The 17013-nt window shown below is 44.9% G+C and overlaps 1 protein-coding gene across 1 annotated transcript in view; it reads left to right on the top strand.

Annotated features, from left to right (window-relative positions):
- sh3kbp1 (SH3-domain kinase binding protein 1) overlaps positions 1-17013 on the top strand; it is a 107591-nt gene that overhangs the window by 38541 nt on the left and 52037 nt on the right. Inside the window, 1 exon segment of the mRNA XM_084326338.1 lies at positions 865-979. Within this exon segment, the coding sequence (XP_084182464.1) occupies positions 865-979 (115 nt within the window).

Genomic DNA, 17013 nt, shown 5'->3' with positions numbered 1-17013 from the left:
CAGCCTGCATGAACCACAGACGAAGCTAGGAGCGATCTATTAATAGGATTCATTTTCTTATAGCGGCAGGAGATTATGAGGAGACAGGAGCAGCCAGAAATATGTCACCCCGGTTTTGGCCTATATGTAAACATGAGCACAGGCTAATATAAATCAGCAACACCTTCTCATTTGAAAAGTAATGTAGATGAATAGATCTAATGAGCTCCACTTGGAAAGTTTGAAAGTTCTACTAATAAGTAATAACCCAGCTAGCAGATGGGGTTAGACCACTCAAGTCCGTTGAATGGAAAGTGACGAAAATACAACTGTAAATGTCCCCACTTCCGTTCTAAAATAACATTAACTAGCTACAATGTTAAAAAAAATTGCGACAGACAGACCAACGTGATGCTACTGTAAATTAATTGGAACCTGTGGTTTTGAATGTAGAAGATTAATTTACTTCTTTGTAATGCTGATACCAAGTCCCCCCAAGCAGGATCAGACCTAGGCTAACATGATACTGCTACTAGCTGGCTGGATCTTTGCTATATTTGCAAACAGAAACATATTACCCATAGTCCAAACTTTGAAGCTGAGTGCTAACTCATATCAACCAGTGTACCAATACGTTGATACGATGTACTGTACGGTTTGCAACCTTTTCCTCTGTGGAACATATGACACATCTGATTATACTGTGAGCTTCCTATTTTAGAAAATTACACGTATCATGGTTTTTGAAGGCTAAATACACTTGCCCCCATTGGGTTGAATTGGAGCCTGGTGAGAGGATGCAGTACAGTGTCAGTCTCAATATTAATGTGCTCAGTGAAATGATGGCCTATAGTAGTCAAACCTCTCCCCTCTCTCTCCCTGTAGGAGATAAAGAAGGAGATAAAGAGAGATGGAGGACCAACAAACACAAACAAATCTGACCTGTCCAACGGGAGCACCAGCCCTGTGGTGGAGCCCAGCATACGGCCAGGCAAGAGAGGTACTGTACACACACACACGCACGCACGCACTCACACACACACACACACACACACACACACACACACACACACACACACACACACACACACACACACACACACACACACACACACACACACACACACACACACACACACACACACACACACACACACACACACACACACACACACACACACACACACACACACACACACACACACACACACACACACACACACACACACACACACACACACACACACACACACACACACACACACACACACACACACACACACACACACACACACACACACACACACACACATTATCATCTTGAAATGCCTAAAAACTTTTGAGATGGAAAGTGGTGCCATCTGCTGGACAAACAAGGAACAACATACACCTGCTTCTCTAGATTCAAGATTAAAGATTCAAGAGGTTTATTGGTCACTCATACATACACAAGGCATCCAGTGAAATGCGGTGGCCATGCCCGCTTCGATTGTGCAAGAATACAATAGTAAATAAAATAGAGTAGAAGATAATAAAATAGACACGATAAAAGTCCTGAGATAAAATGCAATACAATATTAAGCTATGAATTAGAGGCACTGGGTCCTATGTACACTACTATACAATATACAGTTTTACTCTATGTCCCTATGCTAGACTCTAGACTCCGGGGTTCCAGGGGGTCCCCAGAAATGGGGAATAGTTCAATTCACTATTCCTCTCACTTGAAGTTTACCCAATAAGAAAATATAATATAATCCAAATATAATAATTTGGATAATATATAATTATCCAAAATATTTCATTGATGAGATAATTATAATATAGAAGATGTGGCCAACAGCTTTAATAAATTATTTGTAAGCGTTGGACCCGATGTTGCAAACAAAAATTCCTTATCCTGGGACAGCTGGTAAAAAAATTGAGGGATTGTTGGAGAGAAATCACAGTTCAATGTTTTTAAAAGCAGTGGATGAAAAATAAATTTTGGACATTGTAAATAAACGTAAGAACAAAAAGTCCACTGATTGTGATGACATTGATATGACATTAGTGAAAAATGTCATTGCTGGGATTTCAAAACCATTGACATACATCTGCAATTTATCATTTCAAACTGATTAATTTCCAGATTAAATGAAAACAGCTAAAGTAATGATACCACTGTATAAAACTGGGAGCAAACACCATTTCACAAACTATAGACCTGTCTCTTTACTCCCACAATTCTCCAAAGTACTCGAAAAACATGTTAGATGCTTTCTTAGATAAGCATCAACTACTCTGATAGCCAATATGGGTTCAGAGCAAACAGATCAACATCACTGGCAATAATAGAAACAATAGAGGAAATCACAAATGCCATAGACCAGGGGTGGCCAACCAGTCAGAGACTAAGAGCCACAAAAATTACTGTGGTACCACAAAGAGCCACACCATATACCAGCGTTTCTCAACTTTTCTTTCAGTCACGGCACCCTTCATGTGTTTATAGGTCCCACCCTCTGGCCTCTGAAGTTGCTAATGTCTTTTTTATTTGGGCCTCACAGGGTTAAAAGTACCCTGTGAGACCCACGGTTGCAAAATTACAAAATCACTTTTAGCCATTTAAAAAAAGAATGTTTATTTAAAAATTTTTAAAGGGGAACTATTTTACTATTTCTTTCACTATTTGGGCACTTTTACACAATTCCTGTGAGTCTATGGAACACCTAGTTTTTTTTTTTTTTTTTTTAAATGCATTGTTTTGTATTTCTAATCAAGTACTCAAAAACCGCATTTTTCTACCTGAGGCTGGGCTCCAACCACTGTGTGGCCTGGTGCCAACTGCCACATCAACTGCCACATTATTATGCAGCTGAGAAATCTTTGACATCACAGATATGCACATTTTCAGATGACTCAGTTCAGTGAGGGTGAATATTGTGAGAGGAGAATTGGAAGAATGTGCCAATATGAGAATTAGAGACATAGATCCTATATAAGTCCACATAGCTAAGAAACAATTGTAAACACTGAAAAAGGCCATTTATAAGATAGTTCCCCTTTAAGCACATGTATAGTCAATTGGTCCTGTTGTTCAGCCTCACAATGCTATTTGATAGTAAATGTGTTTATATGTCCCACCCTCTGGCCTCTGAAGTTGCTAATGTCTTTTTAATTTGGGCCTCACAGGGTTAACCTCTTAAGCCCGAGATATACAGTAAAAGTGTATATTTTCAGCATTACGTTTGTTTACCAATTATTTTAACTGTTATTAGTGAAATATAAGATTATAGAAATCTCAGGGCATTGAGTCGGAAACCGGCGCATATTGACAGGAGGAAGTGGCACATCCAAAAGTGAGTGTAGTCTTTTGAAGGAAGAGACTCAGGGCTTTCAAATTTCGAAAAACTACCCTACCCAGCTCACACCAGCCCCTGTCAATCATCTGACTTCTGGATTTACTTTTTTATTTCTCTTATTTTTTGGGATTATCTCCCACAAACCTGAACGTTATTGCCGTACAACAGAACGCAGTTAGTTTATCTACCTTTCTGTGAACGTCTTGCAAAAAACGGTGTTGCAATATGATGAAAAATGGTGGAGAAATAAAAAAGATGGCAGAATTCAGTACTGTATCTACAAAACCTTCTGTTTTTTTTAATTTTAATTTTTTAATTTTTTATTATTGCAAAACAAAATTGTTAAAAGTCAGTACTCAACACACAATGCATAATGAAACAATTAAGGTGGCTAAAATGACATGCAAGTACAGAAACAGAAAACAAAAAAAAGTATATAATAATATTTTACCGTGTACAGTGTATATCCAACGAAATTACCAATTGTACCAATGTCTTATACAGGATATACTCCTAATACCTATTATCTAAAACCCTACACACATATGCTCCAGCTCGAACCCCCCCCTCCCGGACCCCTCCTTGGATAGTACCTCCATTATCCCTCACTCCTAACCAGACACTATCATTATAAGCTAGCTTTTATTCTCTCCACCACTTCTACATTGTCATTTTGGATTTGTTGAGTCCCAGAATTCTTGCTGTAGATATTTCTTGATAAATCACATCGAGATATGTAAGAAACCAAACTTTCTGGCACATTTTTTCCGGTTGAAACCAGCGTGATGCGATCAGTTTTTTAGCTACTGTGATACCCGATAAAACCAATCTCTTTAGCTGTGGATTTACTGCAAACTCAAAAACATCATTCAATAGTAATACAGAGGGGTGTACTGGTATATTCCAAGATACGAGTTTTGATAATTGATGGGTCACATCTTTCCAGAATGCCTTAACTGGTGGGCAGTCCCAATACATGTGCATAAATGTTCCTTCGTCTCCATTTGTACATTGGGAGCATTTTGAGTCTTGTTTGAGACCCATTCTGTTCAGTCTTATAGGAGTCAAGTATGTCCTGTGAATATAGTTAAGATTGATTTGTTGATGGTCCTGGTTCCTTGATGTAAGACGGACATTTGCCCATGCTCCTTGCCAATCAAAGTCACTTTCCAGGTCTGGTATATCCCTCCTCCAGACAAAGTCTAGTTGGAGGGTTTCATACGAGGACGTTAGTAATTGATGATAAAAACCTGATACAAAACCTCTCGATGTCTCTCTTTCATAGAAGAATTTGTGGTATCTGTGGTGTTCAACTGGTATGTCTAATGGAACACCGTGAGACTTCAAACATAGCTGTAACTGTATGTAAAAAAGCCATGTGGACTCGGTGAGATTAAATTTTGTGCATATTTCTCCATAACTACAAAAACCCTGGTTGTTAAAAACAAAACAAAACCTTCTGTTTAATCATCTTCCCTTTATTCATTTGCTTAGATTTTTCAGGTCTGGTCAATTTTAGCATGGTGTTATTTACAGTCAAAGATAACAATTTTTTTTTAAATAGAATTGATATTCTCCTTTGGTTCATTACAATTTACTCAAGCCTAGTAACAGACACACTATTTCTGACACTGATCCATATATGTCCCTAGATTCAGATACCAAGAACATGCAAATGGACCATTTAATTTTTTTTGTAAATGTTTATTCTACGTCCTTATGGAATGAGTGACATAAAAAATAAAAAAAGTAAACAAAAAAATAAAAATAAAAGTAAAAAAAAAAAAAAAAATTGTTAGAGCCGCACATTGACGGGCAAAAAATTATTTATACTGTGTATATCAATGACATATGTAAAGTGTCCAAGTTACTGAAATTAGTTTTGTTTGCAGATGACACAAATATTTTCTGTTCTGGATCATTTAAATAAACTGCAGGAGGACATTATGCAGGAAATGTTTAAACTTAGAATATGGTTTGATTTCAACAAATTGTCATTAAATGTATCTAAGACCAAAATAATGCTGTTTGGAAATTGTAGGAAAGATAGATGTGTACAGATACAAATAGATGGGGTGGAAATTGAAAGAGTGTCTGAAATAAAATTTCAATAAAAGTTTCACCAGATTTACTTACTGTCTGGGGAAATAATTATAAATGCTCATTACACCCATTAACCATTCTACAGAAAGGAGCTGTGGCATCATTCACAAGGTTGGATATCTGGAACATACTCATTCACTTTTCTTACAGTCAAAATTATAAAAATTTACTGATATTGTAATGTATCAAACTGCACAAATGTACAAAGCAAAACATAATAAACTCCCAGGAAATATTCAAAGATTGTTCAACATGCAAGATGGGGGTTACAATTTAAGGGGAACATTTCATTTAAAAATATACAGTTTTCGAATGACCATGAAGAGTCTTTGTATTTCAATTTGCGGAGTAAAATTATGGAACGGTCTGATTGTGGAGTTAAAGCAATGTCAAAACATAAAACAGTTTAAAATAAAATACAGTCAAATGTTTTTCCAGAGGTAGAGATGAAGAAGGGGTTTGATAACTGGCAGTACTGTATGTATATATAAATGTATTGCTATGTAGGTATATAGTTGTATATATGTATAAAACAATCCTAGAGGAACTTTACAGGGTAACATACCATTTTGGCAAATATGAATAAGGAATTATTAAAACATTTATTGTTAACTAAGTTTTTTTTCAATATAAGTCTAGTAATGTATGAATTAGTAAATACAATAGTATGTTCTGATGAGTAAATAGGGGTGGGATTAAATAAATGTATGCTTCTTCCCACTCCTTTTCAAATATGTAAAAAAAAAAGAAGATTGAGTTTGGCTTTTTTGTTTGTTCTTTGTTATTTTTTATTTTACATTTATTATTTGAATGGCTTAAGGCTATATACTTGATGTTTGTTTGTTATGTTGCATATTTGAAATAAACTTCAATCAATCAAATAAGAACGGATATTCTGTTCATAGCATTTAACGGTTTTCTCTGCTATCGAATTCTGGTCTAAAATCTCGAAGAACAAAATAAATCTTCTAAGGGGGTTTCTGAGACAAAATTGTATTAAATGTGGGTCTGTGGCCTTATGTGTTAAAATGTGAGGGTCTTTGAATTGGCTGCATTTATATATATAGACAAACACATTAACAACATTTCCCCATGGCACACAGCAACTAGGTGGGCTGTATTTGACAAAGTGGTCACTTACTCACTCTTGGATGTTCTGTGGACATTGCACTCTGGGATGAACGTCGTGATGTGCAGCATGCGCTGATCACAGCAGAGGCAGCTTCACCGCAGTGACTAGGCTGGTAAAGCTATGCCTCCTAAAGTGTGAAAACGGAAGTACAGGAAGTACCGACTACAGGCTTTCCGGTTTCGACAAAACAATTATAGAAACGTGTGAAGTGCACAATATTTCCTCGTTTAAGCCACTGCAACGGCTTTGCCTGAAGAATTTACTACATGACCAGGACGTTCTAGCTTGTTTGCCGACAGGATTCGGGAAAAGTTTGGTCCGTTCGGAGGCAGCTTCCAGGGGAAGTACATACACCGGAAATTCTACCCGATTCACACTTTCGGCCGTAGTGCTTTACCAGTCTTTATCTCACGGAGGATATAAAACTGGGAACGAGGTTACGCAGTGACAGACAGTTCAGATCAGTTAAATTAAGTCCCTTCATCGTTTCCTTTGTATTACGGTGAGAATCGACTCCTGTTTCTTCAACTGTAGAGCGACTTTATTTTCTCGTCACCTGCATACCTTTGTGTAAATCCCAGTTTCCATTTGACTACTTGACGTGCGACGCAACGCCCTAGTTTAAATGGCTAGTTACTGGGTGGTCGTTTGGGTAAATGTATAACCTTGGTTCTCTGACGTGCCATGACATGCGCTAGATAACATTCTGAGTGTGAACGGCAGTTTAGTCTCACGTGGTCAGACCCATAGATATATATATAAAGACTTTTATATAGATATATATAAAGTCTTTATATATATCTATGGTCAGACTCAGACCCACCGCTTTACTTCATCAATTTCAGTGACAGAGATGTCCGAATTTTGCCCAAGGAACATATAAAAGAAGGAAGGGTCAGAATACTAGCGTTCTATGCTCTGCTTGTTGTCAGACTTGGTGCCAGTTTTATTGAAGCCTATATTAAAATTTTAAATATAGAAGCTGTCTGAGGAAATAAACATCAACCAATATATCAAACAAGCTAGTTAACAATCCAACAAATCGCAGATGATTCTGACAACCAATGTAAATAAACTGTTAAATGACAGGTCTTAAATGAGGAGATGAAGATCCCATCCAAACTGAAAGTTTCCACACTTGGCACGAATGTGCGTTTATGTGCTACACAGTGACATAATGATTTATTAGAGGCAATACATTAGTAGTCAGTCAATGTAGCAGGGGCGGCTGACTGATTATGGTGATTTGTGTGTCGCCCTCCCCTTTTCATAAATCTTACAAAATAATGATGTATGATAAATATAATAATAAAATAAAAAATCTGGCCTCTGAATATCATAGTCCAATCAGCCACAGCATCTAATCTGGTTCTGGAATGAATCTCAGAATCACTGTCTGACACTCCATGGGCGACTTCTCTCTGGCTGCCGATCACCCCTCAGTCCTCTCGTTCATTCATGTGTTGGCATTTCTTTTTTCAAACACCACAACCTCCAATGCATGTCTATGGGTTGTTTTAGTGCAAGCCCTTAGTGCTTTCGTCATAATAAGTCACACTAGGCTGAGCGCGTGGCATTCGTTTGACATCACGTCCGGAATCACGCCAACCAGGAAATAACTAACGCTAATAGTTATTGACTTGTTGTCGTCGAAAATGGATAATAATCACAAGATACATTTAGTGCTGGATATAACTAAATGGATTTATGGAGACACATTTATGGAAAGTTCAAGCTCACAACGACTTTCTTCTGGGGGACAATGCCCATTTGGTTTACCTCTTATCAGTTTGCAGGTCTGGATATACTGTAGTTACTGAAACTGATTGAATATGGCACCTAGAATATCTTTCACCAGCCGCCACTGCAATGTAGCACCAATAACCTTTGTGGCAAATAATAATATAATATATAACAAGTTAATATGTATAGTGTTGAGTCACCAAATGTTTTGAGATAGTGCCACATCTGGTTAAGGATCTTGTTCAGTGTGTAGCGCTCACTGTGATTGTGGTGTGGTTCTGGTCTAGAATTGTATTTAAAAAGTGCTGAGACTTTTTTCTATGGTTGTTGTAACTGAGGGGTACAATTCCCTGACTGTATTACTAGATATGATACTTACTACCACTACCTTTGTACTTAATATTCGGCCACCCAGTACACGGCATAAATATATTATGATGAACACTGTCACGTAGATGAAACGGATCCAACACAAATGTACGAATTAGAAATAGGTCTTTATTTCTACACAGCGATGGTGTGTAGAGCAAGCACTTAATCAAATCAATCACATTTATGAATGGAATTAGTATGCACTTTTATGGCAAGAGTATTCGTCGGTATATCAATAGAGAATGTCCAATCTCTGAAGGCGCAGGTGGTACATATACGACCTGGAATAGTTTAAGGAATAACAGCAATGATACTTTAATGATTATATACTGGATACACTAGAGGGGGTTAATCCGGTCGCTTGTAAGCCGACAGGAGTAGGAAGGGGGGGGGGGGTAGAATCCGACTGCCTCATCCGGCCAAGGGTATCCCAGGTGAACCCACTGTAGTGCCGTTCAATGCGCCGGCGATCCTTGGACCACAGATGAAAGCAGGTGGACTCTTTGTGGGCCGGCGTCATCCGGTCCACGGACGAGAGACGTGAAGCGACCTCGTCTTGCAGAGCGTCTCCTCACCTTGCGTCCTCTCCAGGGGGGGGGGTTCCAACACACGGCAGTGTCGGGGGTCTTTATCCATGGAATGATCAAAGTATACAAAGCATAATCCGTGCCTGGGAAGGCGGGCTGTCGTCGGTAGAATAATCCGGTATACAGGTCCACTCGCTCGTCGGCTCTGGGGCTCCTCGGGTGCAGCTTCACGTAGGGTCAACCACCCTGGGTAAGCAGCCAGTTCTCTGCCCGAAACGATGGGGTACTGACTACGGTAGTATTCTCACCGCACGAAGCACTATATATTAACAGACTATTATTAGCTTAATAGACTACGTCCAACTCGACGATATAGTGCCAAATATGACTATTCAAATATTAATATACACGATGTCTCAATACCGATGGTAGGCGAACTTGGCCTTACTCCCACACGTGGCGTCGCGGGGAGGCTTTACATCTGTGACTCTATTGGAGGGTAAGAAACTGGACTGAAAAGCAAGTCCTACTTTAGTAGCGCAGTATATATACGCACTATGAACAAATAGTCCCATTAGTGGTGCGGTAGCCAGATTCCTACGCGGAACTAGGACTTGTTCGTACATGTGGAGCGGTACGTTTGAACTGGGTCTGAGGGGTATGGCAGCCTGGCACCAAGGTCTCGACCAATAGTAGAATGGAGACTATTATGGGATGTTCAGTAGGCTAGAATGGATATTCAATGCATATTGTACAAGGAATATACAAGGGATATCAGGGAATATTAGAGAATATACAAATACAATTAAATATATATATATAAATAAATATATATATATTCGGTTTAATCTGGCCCTTCACAACAGCCACCCCCTGATTGGTCCCAGACCTAATCAGTTAAACAGAGACAGATTAATCGCGTTGTCTATTTACACATAAGGGTTTGCTGTAGGGGTCAGTCAACTTCACAAAGTCATAGGGTTGTAGGGTCATGGTCATCATCGATTGTGTCTGGGAGTCGAGGCAGTTCTATGAGCCTCGCCACGGGACGGGTGTAAGTGCGACCCTGGACGAGCACTTCAGCTGCTCGGACCTTGCCGTCGGCACCGGTGATCACTTTGCTTACGCGGCCGGCCGGCCACATAGCTCTGGGCAGTGATTGATCAATAATCATGACGACTGTTCCTTCTGTCAAATTGTCTCTCTCCTTTACCCACTTCTGGCGGGTCTGTAGAGACGGTAGGTAGTGCAGTAGGAAACTGTTCCAAAACTTGTCGGCTAATACTTGGCTGTACCTCCACATTCGTCGGCCGTTCGCTTCTTCAGGCCGGTACATTGTCTGGGGTAATGCAGGATCTAGCCGCCCCATCAGGAGTGTGTTGGGGGTAACTGGGTCGATATCCGCCACATCACTGGAGACATATCCGAGGGGCTTCGAGTTAAGTACTCCCTCAATCTCCGTGAGGACTGTCATTAGGACTTCTTCCGCCACAGTCTGGGCCCCAAGTACTGCGTACAGGGCTGTCTTTATGGAGCGCACTTCTCGTTCCCAAGTGCCACCGAAGTGGGGTGCGTTTGGGGGGTTGAATTGGAAATCAACCTGTGCTGGAGCGAGGTGGGTCTTAAGTTCTGGGCCCATAGCTTGGAAGCTCTCTCTCAGCTCTCTTTCGCCGCCTTTGAAGTTTGTCCCATGATCGGACAATAGGGTAGACGGTCTTCCTTTCCGTGATGTGAATCTACGGAAGGCCATAAGGAATGAGTCTGTGCTCATGGTCGGGAGAAGCTCGATGTGTATCGCTCTGGTGGTCATGCATTTGAATACAATACCCCACCGCTTCTCGGTTCCTCTTCCTTTCTTTATGTGCAGCGGGCCAAAGCAGTCCATACCCGTTGAGTGGAATGGCTTGTCACCGATTCGGAGGCGACATGGAGGAAGGTCAGCCATCCTTGGTATGCTGGGCTGCGCGCGCCACTTGCGGCAGTCTAGACATGTTCGCTGGAAGCGTCGTACCGCTTCTCTTCCTTGTAGGATCCAGTAACGACGTCTGATTTCCGCGAAGACTCTTTCTGCTCCTGCGTGATGTACATCCTCATCGTATTTCTTTATAATCAGCTCTGTGACCTTGTGTCGGCTGTTCAATACGATCGGGTATTTAATGTCATCCGGTAGATTGGGGGCTCTGCGTAGGCGACCACCCACTCTGATGAGGGTATGAGCGTCGCTCTCGGGGGCCAGATGAATTAATCTGCTGTCGGATGGGACGGGCTTTCCTCCCTGTAGACAGGCCAATTCATCGGGGAACGAGTCTCTCTGGGCTTGCTGCAGTAGAAGCAATTCTGCTTCCTCGTAGTTAGCTGCTGACATATCAGCGGGGGACTTGCACTCCGGGTGGTACCGCAGGAATGTTCTTTGTTGTGCACTCTCTATGGACGTGCAATCGTCTATGTTAGGGTCGGTGGAGGCTACGGTGCTCAATCCACAGAACACAGACTTCTTATTTTCCACCTCCTCTGGACTTGCTTCCCTCGGGATAGGCATGGGCCACTGTCCCTCCGGGAGTCTTAGGAATGCGGGGCCGTCACTGTAGACATTGCGACGGGTGAGGTCATCCAGGGGCATCCCCCGGGTGATGACGTCAGCTGGGTTCTGTTTTGTATCAACGTAGCGCCACTCTGTTTCTCCGGTTAACTCTTCGGTTAAGTCTTGAATCTCGGTGACTCTGACTCCCACGAAGACTTTGTACTTGCATGAGTCCGATTTGATCCAGGCGAGTACCGTCGTGGAATCTGACCACAGGATTGTTCTAGACACCGGTATGGTGAGCTCACGTTGGATGAGCGTGGCTAGGTGCGCTCCGGCTAGGGCTGCGCAGAGCTCTAGACGTGGGATAGATTGTTGCTTGCGTGGGGCTATTCTCGAGCGGGCGAGGACAAATGCTGTGTAGATCTCTCCCCCCTTCTCTTGGGCCCGCAAGTAGGCTACTGATCCGTATGCGACCTCTGAGGCGTCACTGAAGACGTGTAAGTCCATTTTACATGTCTCTGGCCTCACCGTGGGTGGGAAGTAGCTTCTGCGCATATTAACGCCTGGGAGTGAGTGGAGCTCCATCTCCCACTCTCTCCAGGTGGATGCAAGGTGTGCGGGAATGGGGTCGTCCCAGCCCTGGTCCTTGTCCCACAATGCTCGTACAATCATTTTTGCCCTGGTGGTGTACGGTAGAATACATCCTAGCGGGTCATATTGTCGGGCGAGTGTTGTGTACACACTCCGTCTGGTGGTCGGCGCCGCCACCGGCCTTCCCTGCTCCGTAGTCAGGGGCTTGTGTCTGTAGTGAAGCGAATCTGTTTTGAATCGCCACACCAATCCCAGGGTCATCTCCTGGGCTTCTCCCGGGATTGTAGCCATCCAGGTCTCGCTGCTGGCTGCCTTGTCCTCGGAGGAGAGGCTGCGCAGTACTTGCGGATCGCTGCTGGCCCACTGCCTGAGATCAAAGCCGCCTTTGATCAATGAGGCGCGGAGTTTAATCAGGAGAGCCTCGGCTTCTTCTTGGGTTGAAAGGCTTTGTAGACAGTTGTCTACGTAGAAGCTGTTCTTTACGCTGTGTCGGACCTCTTCGTCCGCTGCTGGGTCCTCTGCTACATGTTTCTGTAGTGCAAATGTAGCACAGCAGGGGCTGCACGTCGTTCCGAAGGGGAGGACTTCCCATTGGTAGATGGCTGGGTGCTCATCTCCTGGCTTCTCTCTCCATAGGAACCGTAACAGGGGCTTGTCCGCCTCTACTAATCTCACCTGCAGGAACATTCCTTTAATGTCCCCGCTGATGGCCACCTTTTCCTGGCGGAAGCGGAGTAGAACGCCGAGTAGGGAGGGGCCGAGTGTGGGACCGGGAAGTAACTCTTTATTCAGATTTTGGGATCCGATCTGGTAGCTGCAGTTAAATACTATGCGGTCTTTACCGTTGTGATGGACCTTGTGGTGGGGCACGTACCACGATTCAGTGGTCTGGTCAGCCTCTTTAATGTCCATCTTTGTGACGTGTCCCGCTGTGATGAGCTTCTCAATCTCAGCGCGGTATACACTCTCTTGGGCGGGGTTCTTGGCTAAGCGCCGCTCCGTGTTCAGCAGGTACCGTTCTGTGGCGTCTGTCTTGGCGTGGAAAGTAGGCATTCCTTCTCGCCGCAGGAGTGGCGTGGCGTATCTCAACACGCCGTTGACCGGGACTCTCTTGGTCCCTGTGTCGAGGAGGTGAATGGCGTAAATGTCATCTTTAGAGCGAATGTCTTTCTTTCCGTTCTTAAAGGGCATTTGTTCCAAGGTCCATAGCCGCTCTACGTGTTGCAGGAGTGCGGTTTCTCCCTCTGTGACTCGGGAGTGGAGACATCTAGTGGCTGTACTTCGGTTGAGAGATTTGGCGAGCGGGCCTTGGAGAGTCCATCCCAAACGGGTCTCGACTGCTGCAGGACAGCCTCGGGGTCCGGTATGAACCCGGTCTATCGGGACAATGAGGTCTGCATGGTCGGAGCCTATCAACAGGGTCGGCATAGCATTGTCTATGAGCGGGATCGGTAACTTGCGCAGATGTGCATATTTCTCCATCAGCTTGGCGACGGGGTATGTATACCGCGACAGTCCTATTTCTTGGCTGGTGAAAGCGTCTGTAATCTGGTACCGTCGCTCAGGCTGGCCGCTTGCTGCGATAGAGAATGAGACATTCTCGCCCTTTATCGTCTTCAAATCTCGTCTTATTGTCCGAATTGTCATTTGGGTTTCGCTTCCCCGCAGCCCTAGCTGGGCCGCAGCGGAGGCGAGCAGCAGGGTCTTCTCTGACCCGTCATCGAGGACGGCGTAAGTGTCCAGGACTTTATTCTGGTAGCTTAGTGTCACACGCACTACTTTTAGGAGTACTCGGGCTCCACTGCTGCTGGCGGGATCGATGTACATGACGCTCGCTTTGCGGCTGGATGGTGCGGGTGAAGGGCGCCGTCTGTTACTGTCGTGAAGTATGTCCAGATGGGCTCCATCGCACTTGGTGCACCTTTTCTTTAAGCGGCATTCGGCTGCCATGTGTGAGCGCGCACAGCGAAAGCAGCGCTTGTTGGACTTTATCCATTGACTGGCTTCTTCCGCGTTCAGCTTGGGGAAGGAGTCACATTGCGCTAGCCAGTGTTCTTTCTCACAGTAGGGGCACACTATCTTCCACTTCTCCGTTCTGGAGGGGGTACTGTGGCTCCTGCTGCTCGGTACTGACTCCGATTGGTGCATCACGGTCACCGATCTTCTTCCATCATTTAGTCGTCTGGTTCCTTCTCTGGAGCCAGGGGTGCTCCGTCCGAATGTATCTAGCCGTAGGCTGCTGACTTCTCTCGCCAGGAAGTCTGCTAGATCGAGGAGGTTCGGTTCGGGGCCATTCGGGTCTCTGTGGTCCCTCTGCCGCCTAAAGCGCTCCTGACGAGCGGGCGGCAGCTTCTCCAGAATCCTTTCCACATTTGAGTTGGCGTAAAGTTCATGCCTCCCCTTCTCTCTTTGCGCTCCCAACATCCCTACCAGGGACTGCACTCTGATGGACAGGTCGTCCAGTGCTCGATTGTCTATTGCTGGGGGTAAGCGGTCGGTGTGTCGGATCTCCTGGATCACGTAATCCCATATGCGCCCATACCTCTGGTCCAATGCTACCAGCGCTGCTGTGTATGGGGTGGTGGAAGTCGCGTAGGCGAGCGCTATATTATGTGCGCGGGGCACCTTTAAGTGCTTCAGTAGGATGGCGTATTTGTGTCGTTCATCCAATACATCCACCAACATGGTCTCCAGACACATGCGGAGTTCTGTATACTGGGCCCGGTTCTCTTGGGTGAAGTCGGGTACCATAGGCGTGCCAATGTATGACGCTGACTGTGGATACATCGGCGAGCGTTGGGGGAGAGGCCTCCTAGGCGAGTCTCCTCCCGCTCCTTGGTATGGGCTGGTACCGGCAGTGTACCATGGCCCGCTTGTCCAGGTGCTGTTCCTCGGTGCGGGTCGTGCGTCGTGCTCACCCGTGTATAGAGTCGGGGGTCTGTAGCGCAGCTCCGCGGGAGTATAGCCTGGGCTGTACCGGACCTCCTGGTCCGGTAGAGTACTGTGCTGTCTTCGGGCGTGGTTCTCCTCCTCTTCCTCTTCGTCTTCAGTTAGGTCATCCAGTGCTTGTAGTCTCTGGTTTAGCCTCTCCACAGGATATGCTGCTCCTTCCCGGTTGCTAGGTCTCGCTTGGACCGGTGGGGGGAGGTGGTCTGTGGGGGGTATAGACCTTGTCTGTTGGTCAAGTTCAGGGTTGTTTACTCGGCTAGGGGATGCCGCCCTGGAGGTGTGTCTAGACGAGTTCCTGGAGCCTCTGGCGGAGGGAGAGGGTGTTGTCCGTCTGATCAGCTGTTCTATTAGTTGCGACTGCTGTCTGTCGCGCGCTGCGTCCCGTTGAGCACCGGCTCGTTCTCGGGCCACATTCTCTTCCATCTGAATGCGTCTTATTTCTAGACGTATCTGCTCGTGTTCGCTTCGCTGCTGGATCTGCAGTCGGTCGCGTTCAGCAGCGGCGTTCAGGCTGATGAGGAAGGCCTGCTGTAGGGTCCTCTCTGCCTCGCTGGGAGAAGGCGGTTGTATAGGGGAGCCTTCCCTCGGGGTACTCCTTGCGGAGCCTTGGAGCTCTATCTCCACGGTGCTCTCCCCGTCTTCTTCCGTGCCGAGTTCTCTCTCGGTAGCGTTGTATTCCTCCCGGAACTCATCGGGGACTACTTCTTCAGTACAGGCGGGGTGTGAAGTCATGTCTGGTTCCCACTGGTCCCCACCGTGAACTTGGTCAGTTACATTAGAGCCCGTAGGGGCCTCTATGGTCGGGGTAGTCTGGGCGTTGGGGTTAGACATACTTTTACTTTCTAGTTTTACCGCGTTTACTGTTAGTAGAAGACTAGGTTGTTGACTGACAGCATAGGCCTCTAAGTACTGAGGGAGCCGTCGTTCGCGCTGCGGGCGTTGGTTAGGAGGATCGTTTCGTGGAGTGTTCATCATAGGCCATTTCAATATTAATAACACTATATTAATATTACACTAATTACCATCCGGCTCGAAGGACCAATTGTAACTGAGGGGTACAATTCCCTGACTGTATTACTAGATATGATACTTACCTTTGTACTTAATATTCGGCCACCCAGTACACGGCATAAATATATTATGATGAACACTGTCATGTAGATGAAACGGATCCAACACAAATGTACGAATTAGAAATAGGTCTTTATTTCTACACAGCGATGGTGTGTAGAGCAAGCACTTAATCAAATCAATCACATTTATGAATGGAATTAGTATGCACTTTTATGGCAAGAGTATTCGTCGGTATATCAATAGAGAATGTCCAATCTCTGAAGGCGCAGGTGGTACATATACGACCTGGAATAGTTTAAGGAATAACAGCAATGATACTTTAATGATTATATACTGGATACACTAGAGGGGGTTAATCCGGTCGCTTGTAAGCCGACAGGAGTAGGAAGGGGGGGGGGGGGTAGAATCCGACTGCCTCATCCGGCCAAGGGTATCCCAGGTGAACCCACTGTAGTGCCGTTCAATGCGCCGGCGATCCTTGGACCACAGATGAAAGCAGGTGGACTCTTTGTGGGCCGGCGTCATCCGGTCCACGGACGAGAGACGTGAAGCGACCTCGTCTTGCAGAGCGTCTCCTCACCTTGCGTCCTCTCCAGGGGGGGGGGTTCCAACACACGGCAGTGTCGGGGGTCTTTATCCATGGAATGATCAAAGTATACAAAGCATAATCCGTGC

This window comes from Notolepis coatsorum (assembly GCF_963971535.1).
Source record: "Notolepis coatsorum genome assembly, chromosome: 12".
Classification (NCBI taxonomy): domain Eukaryota; kingdom Metazoa; phylum Chordata; class Actinopteri; order Aulopiformes; family Paralepididae; genus Notolepis; species Notolepis coatsorum.
Note: the sequence above shows the minus strand (reverse complement) of the source record. Positions and strands in the feature narration are given on the sequence as shown.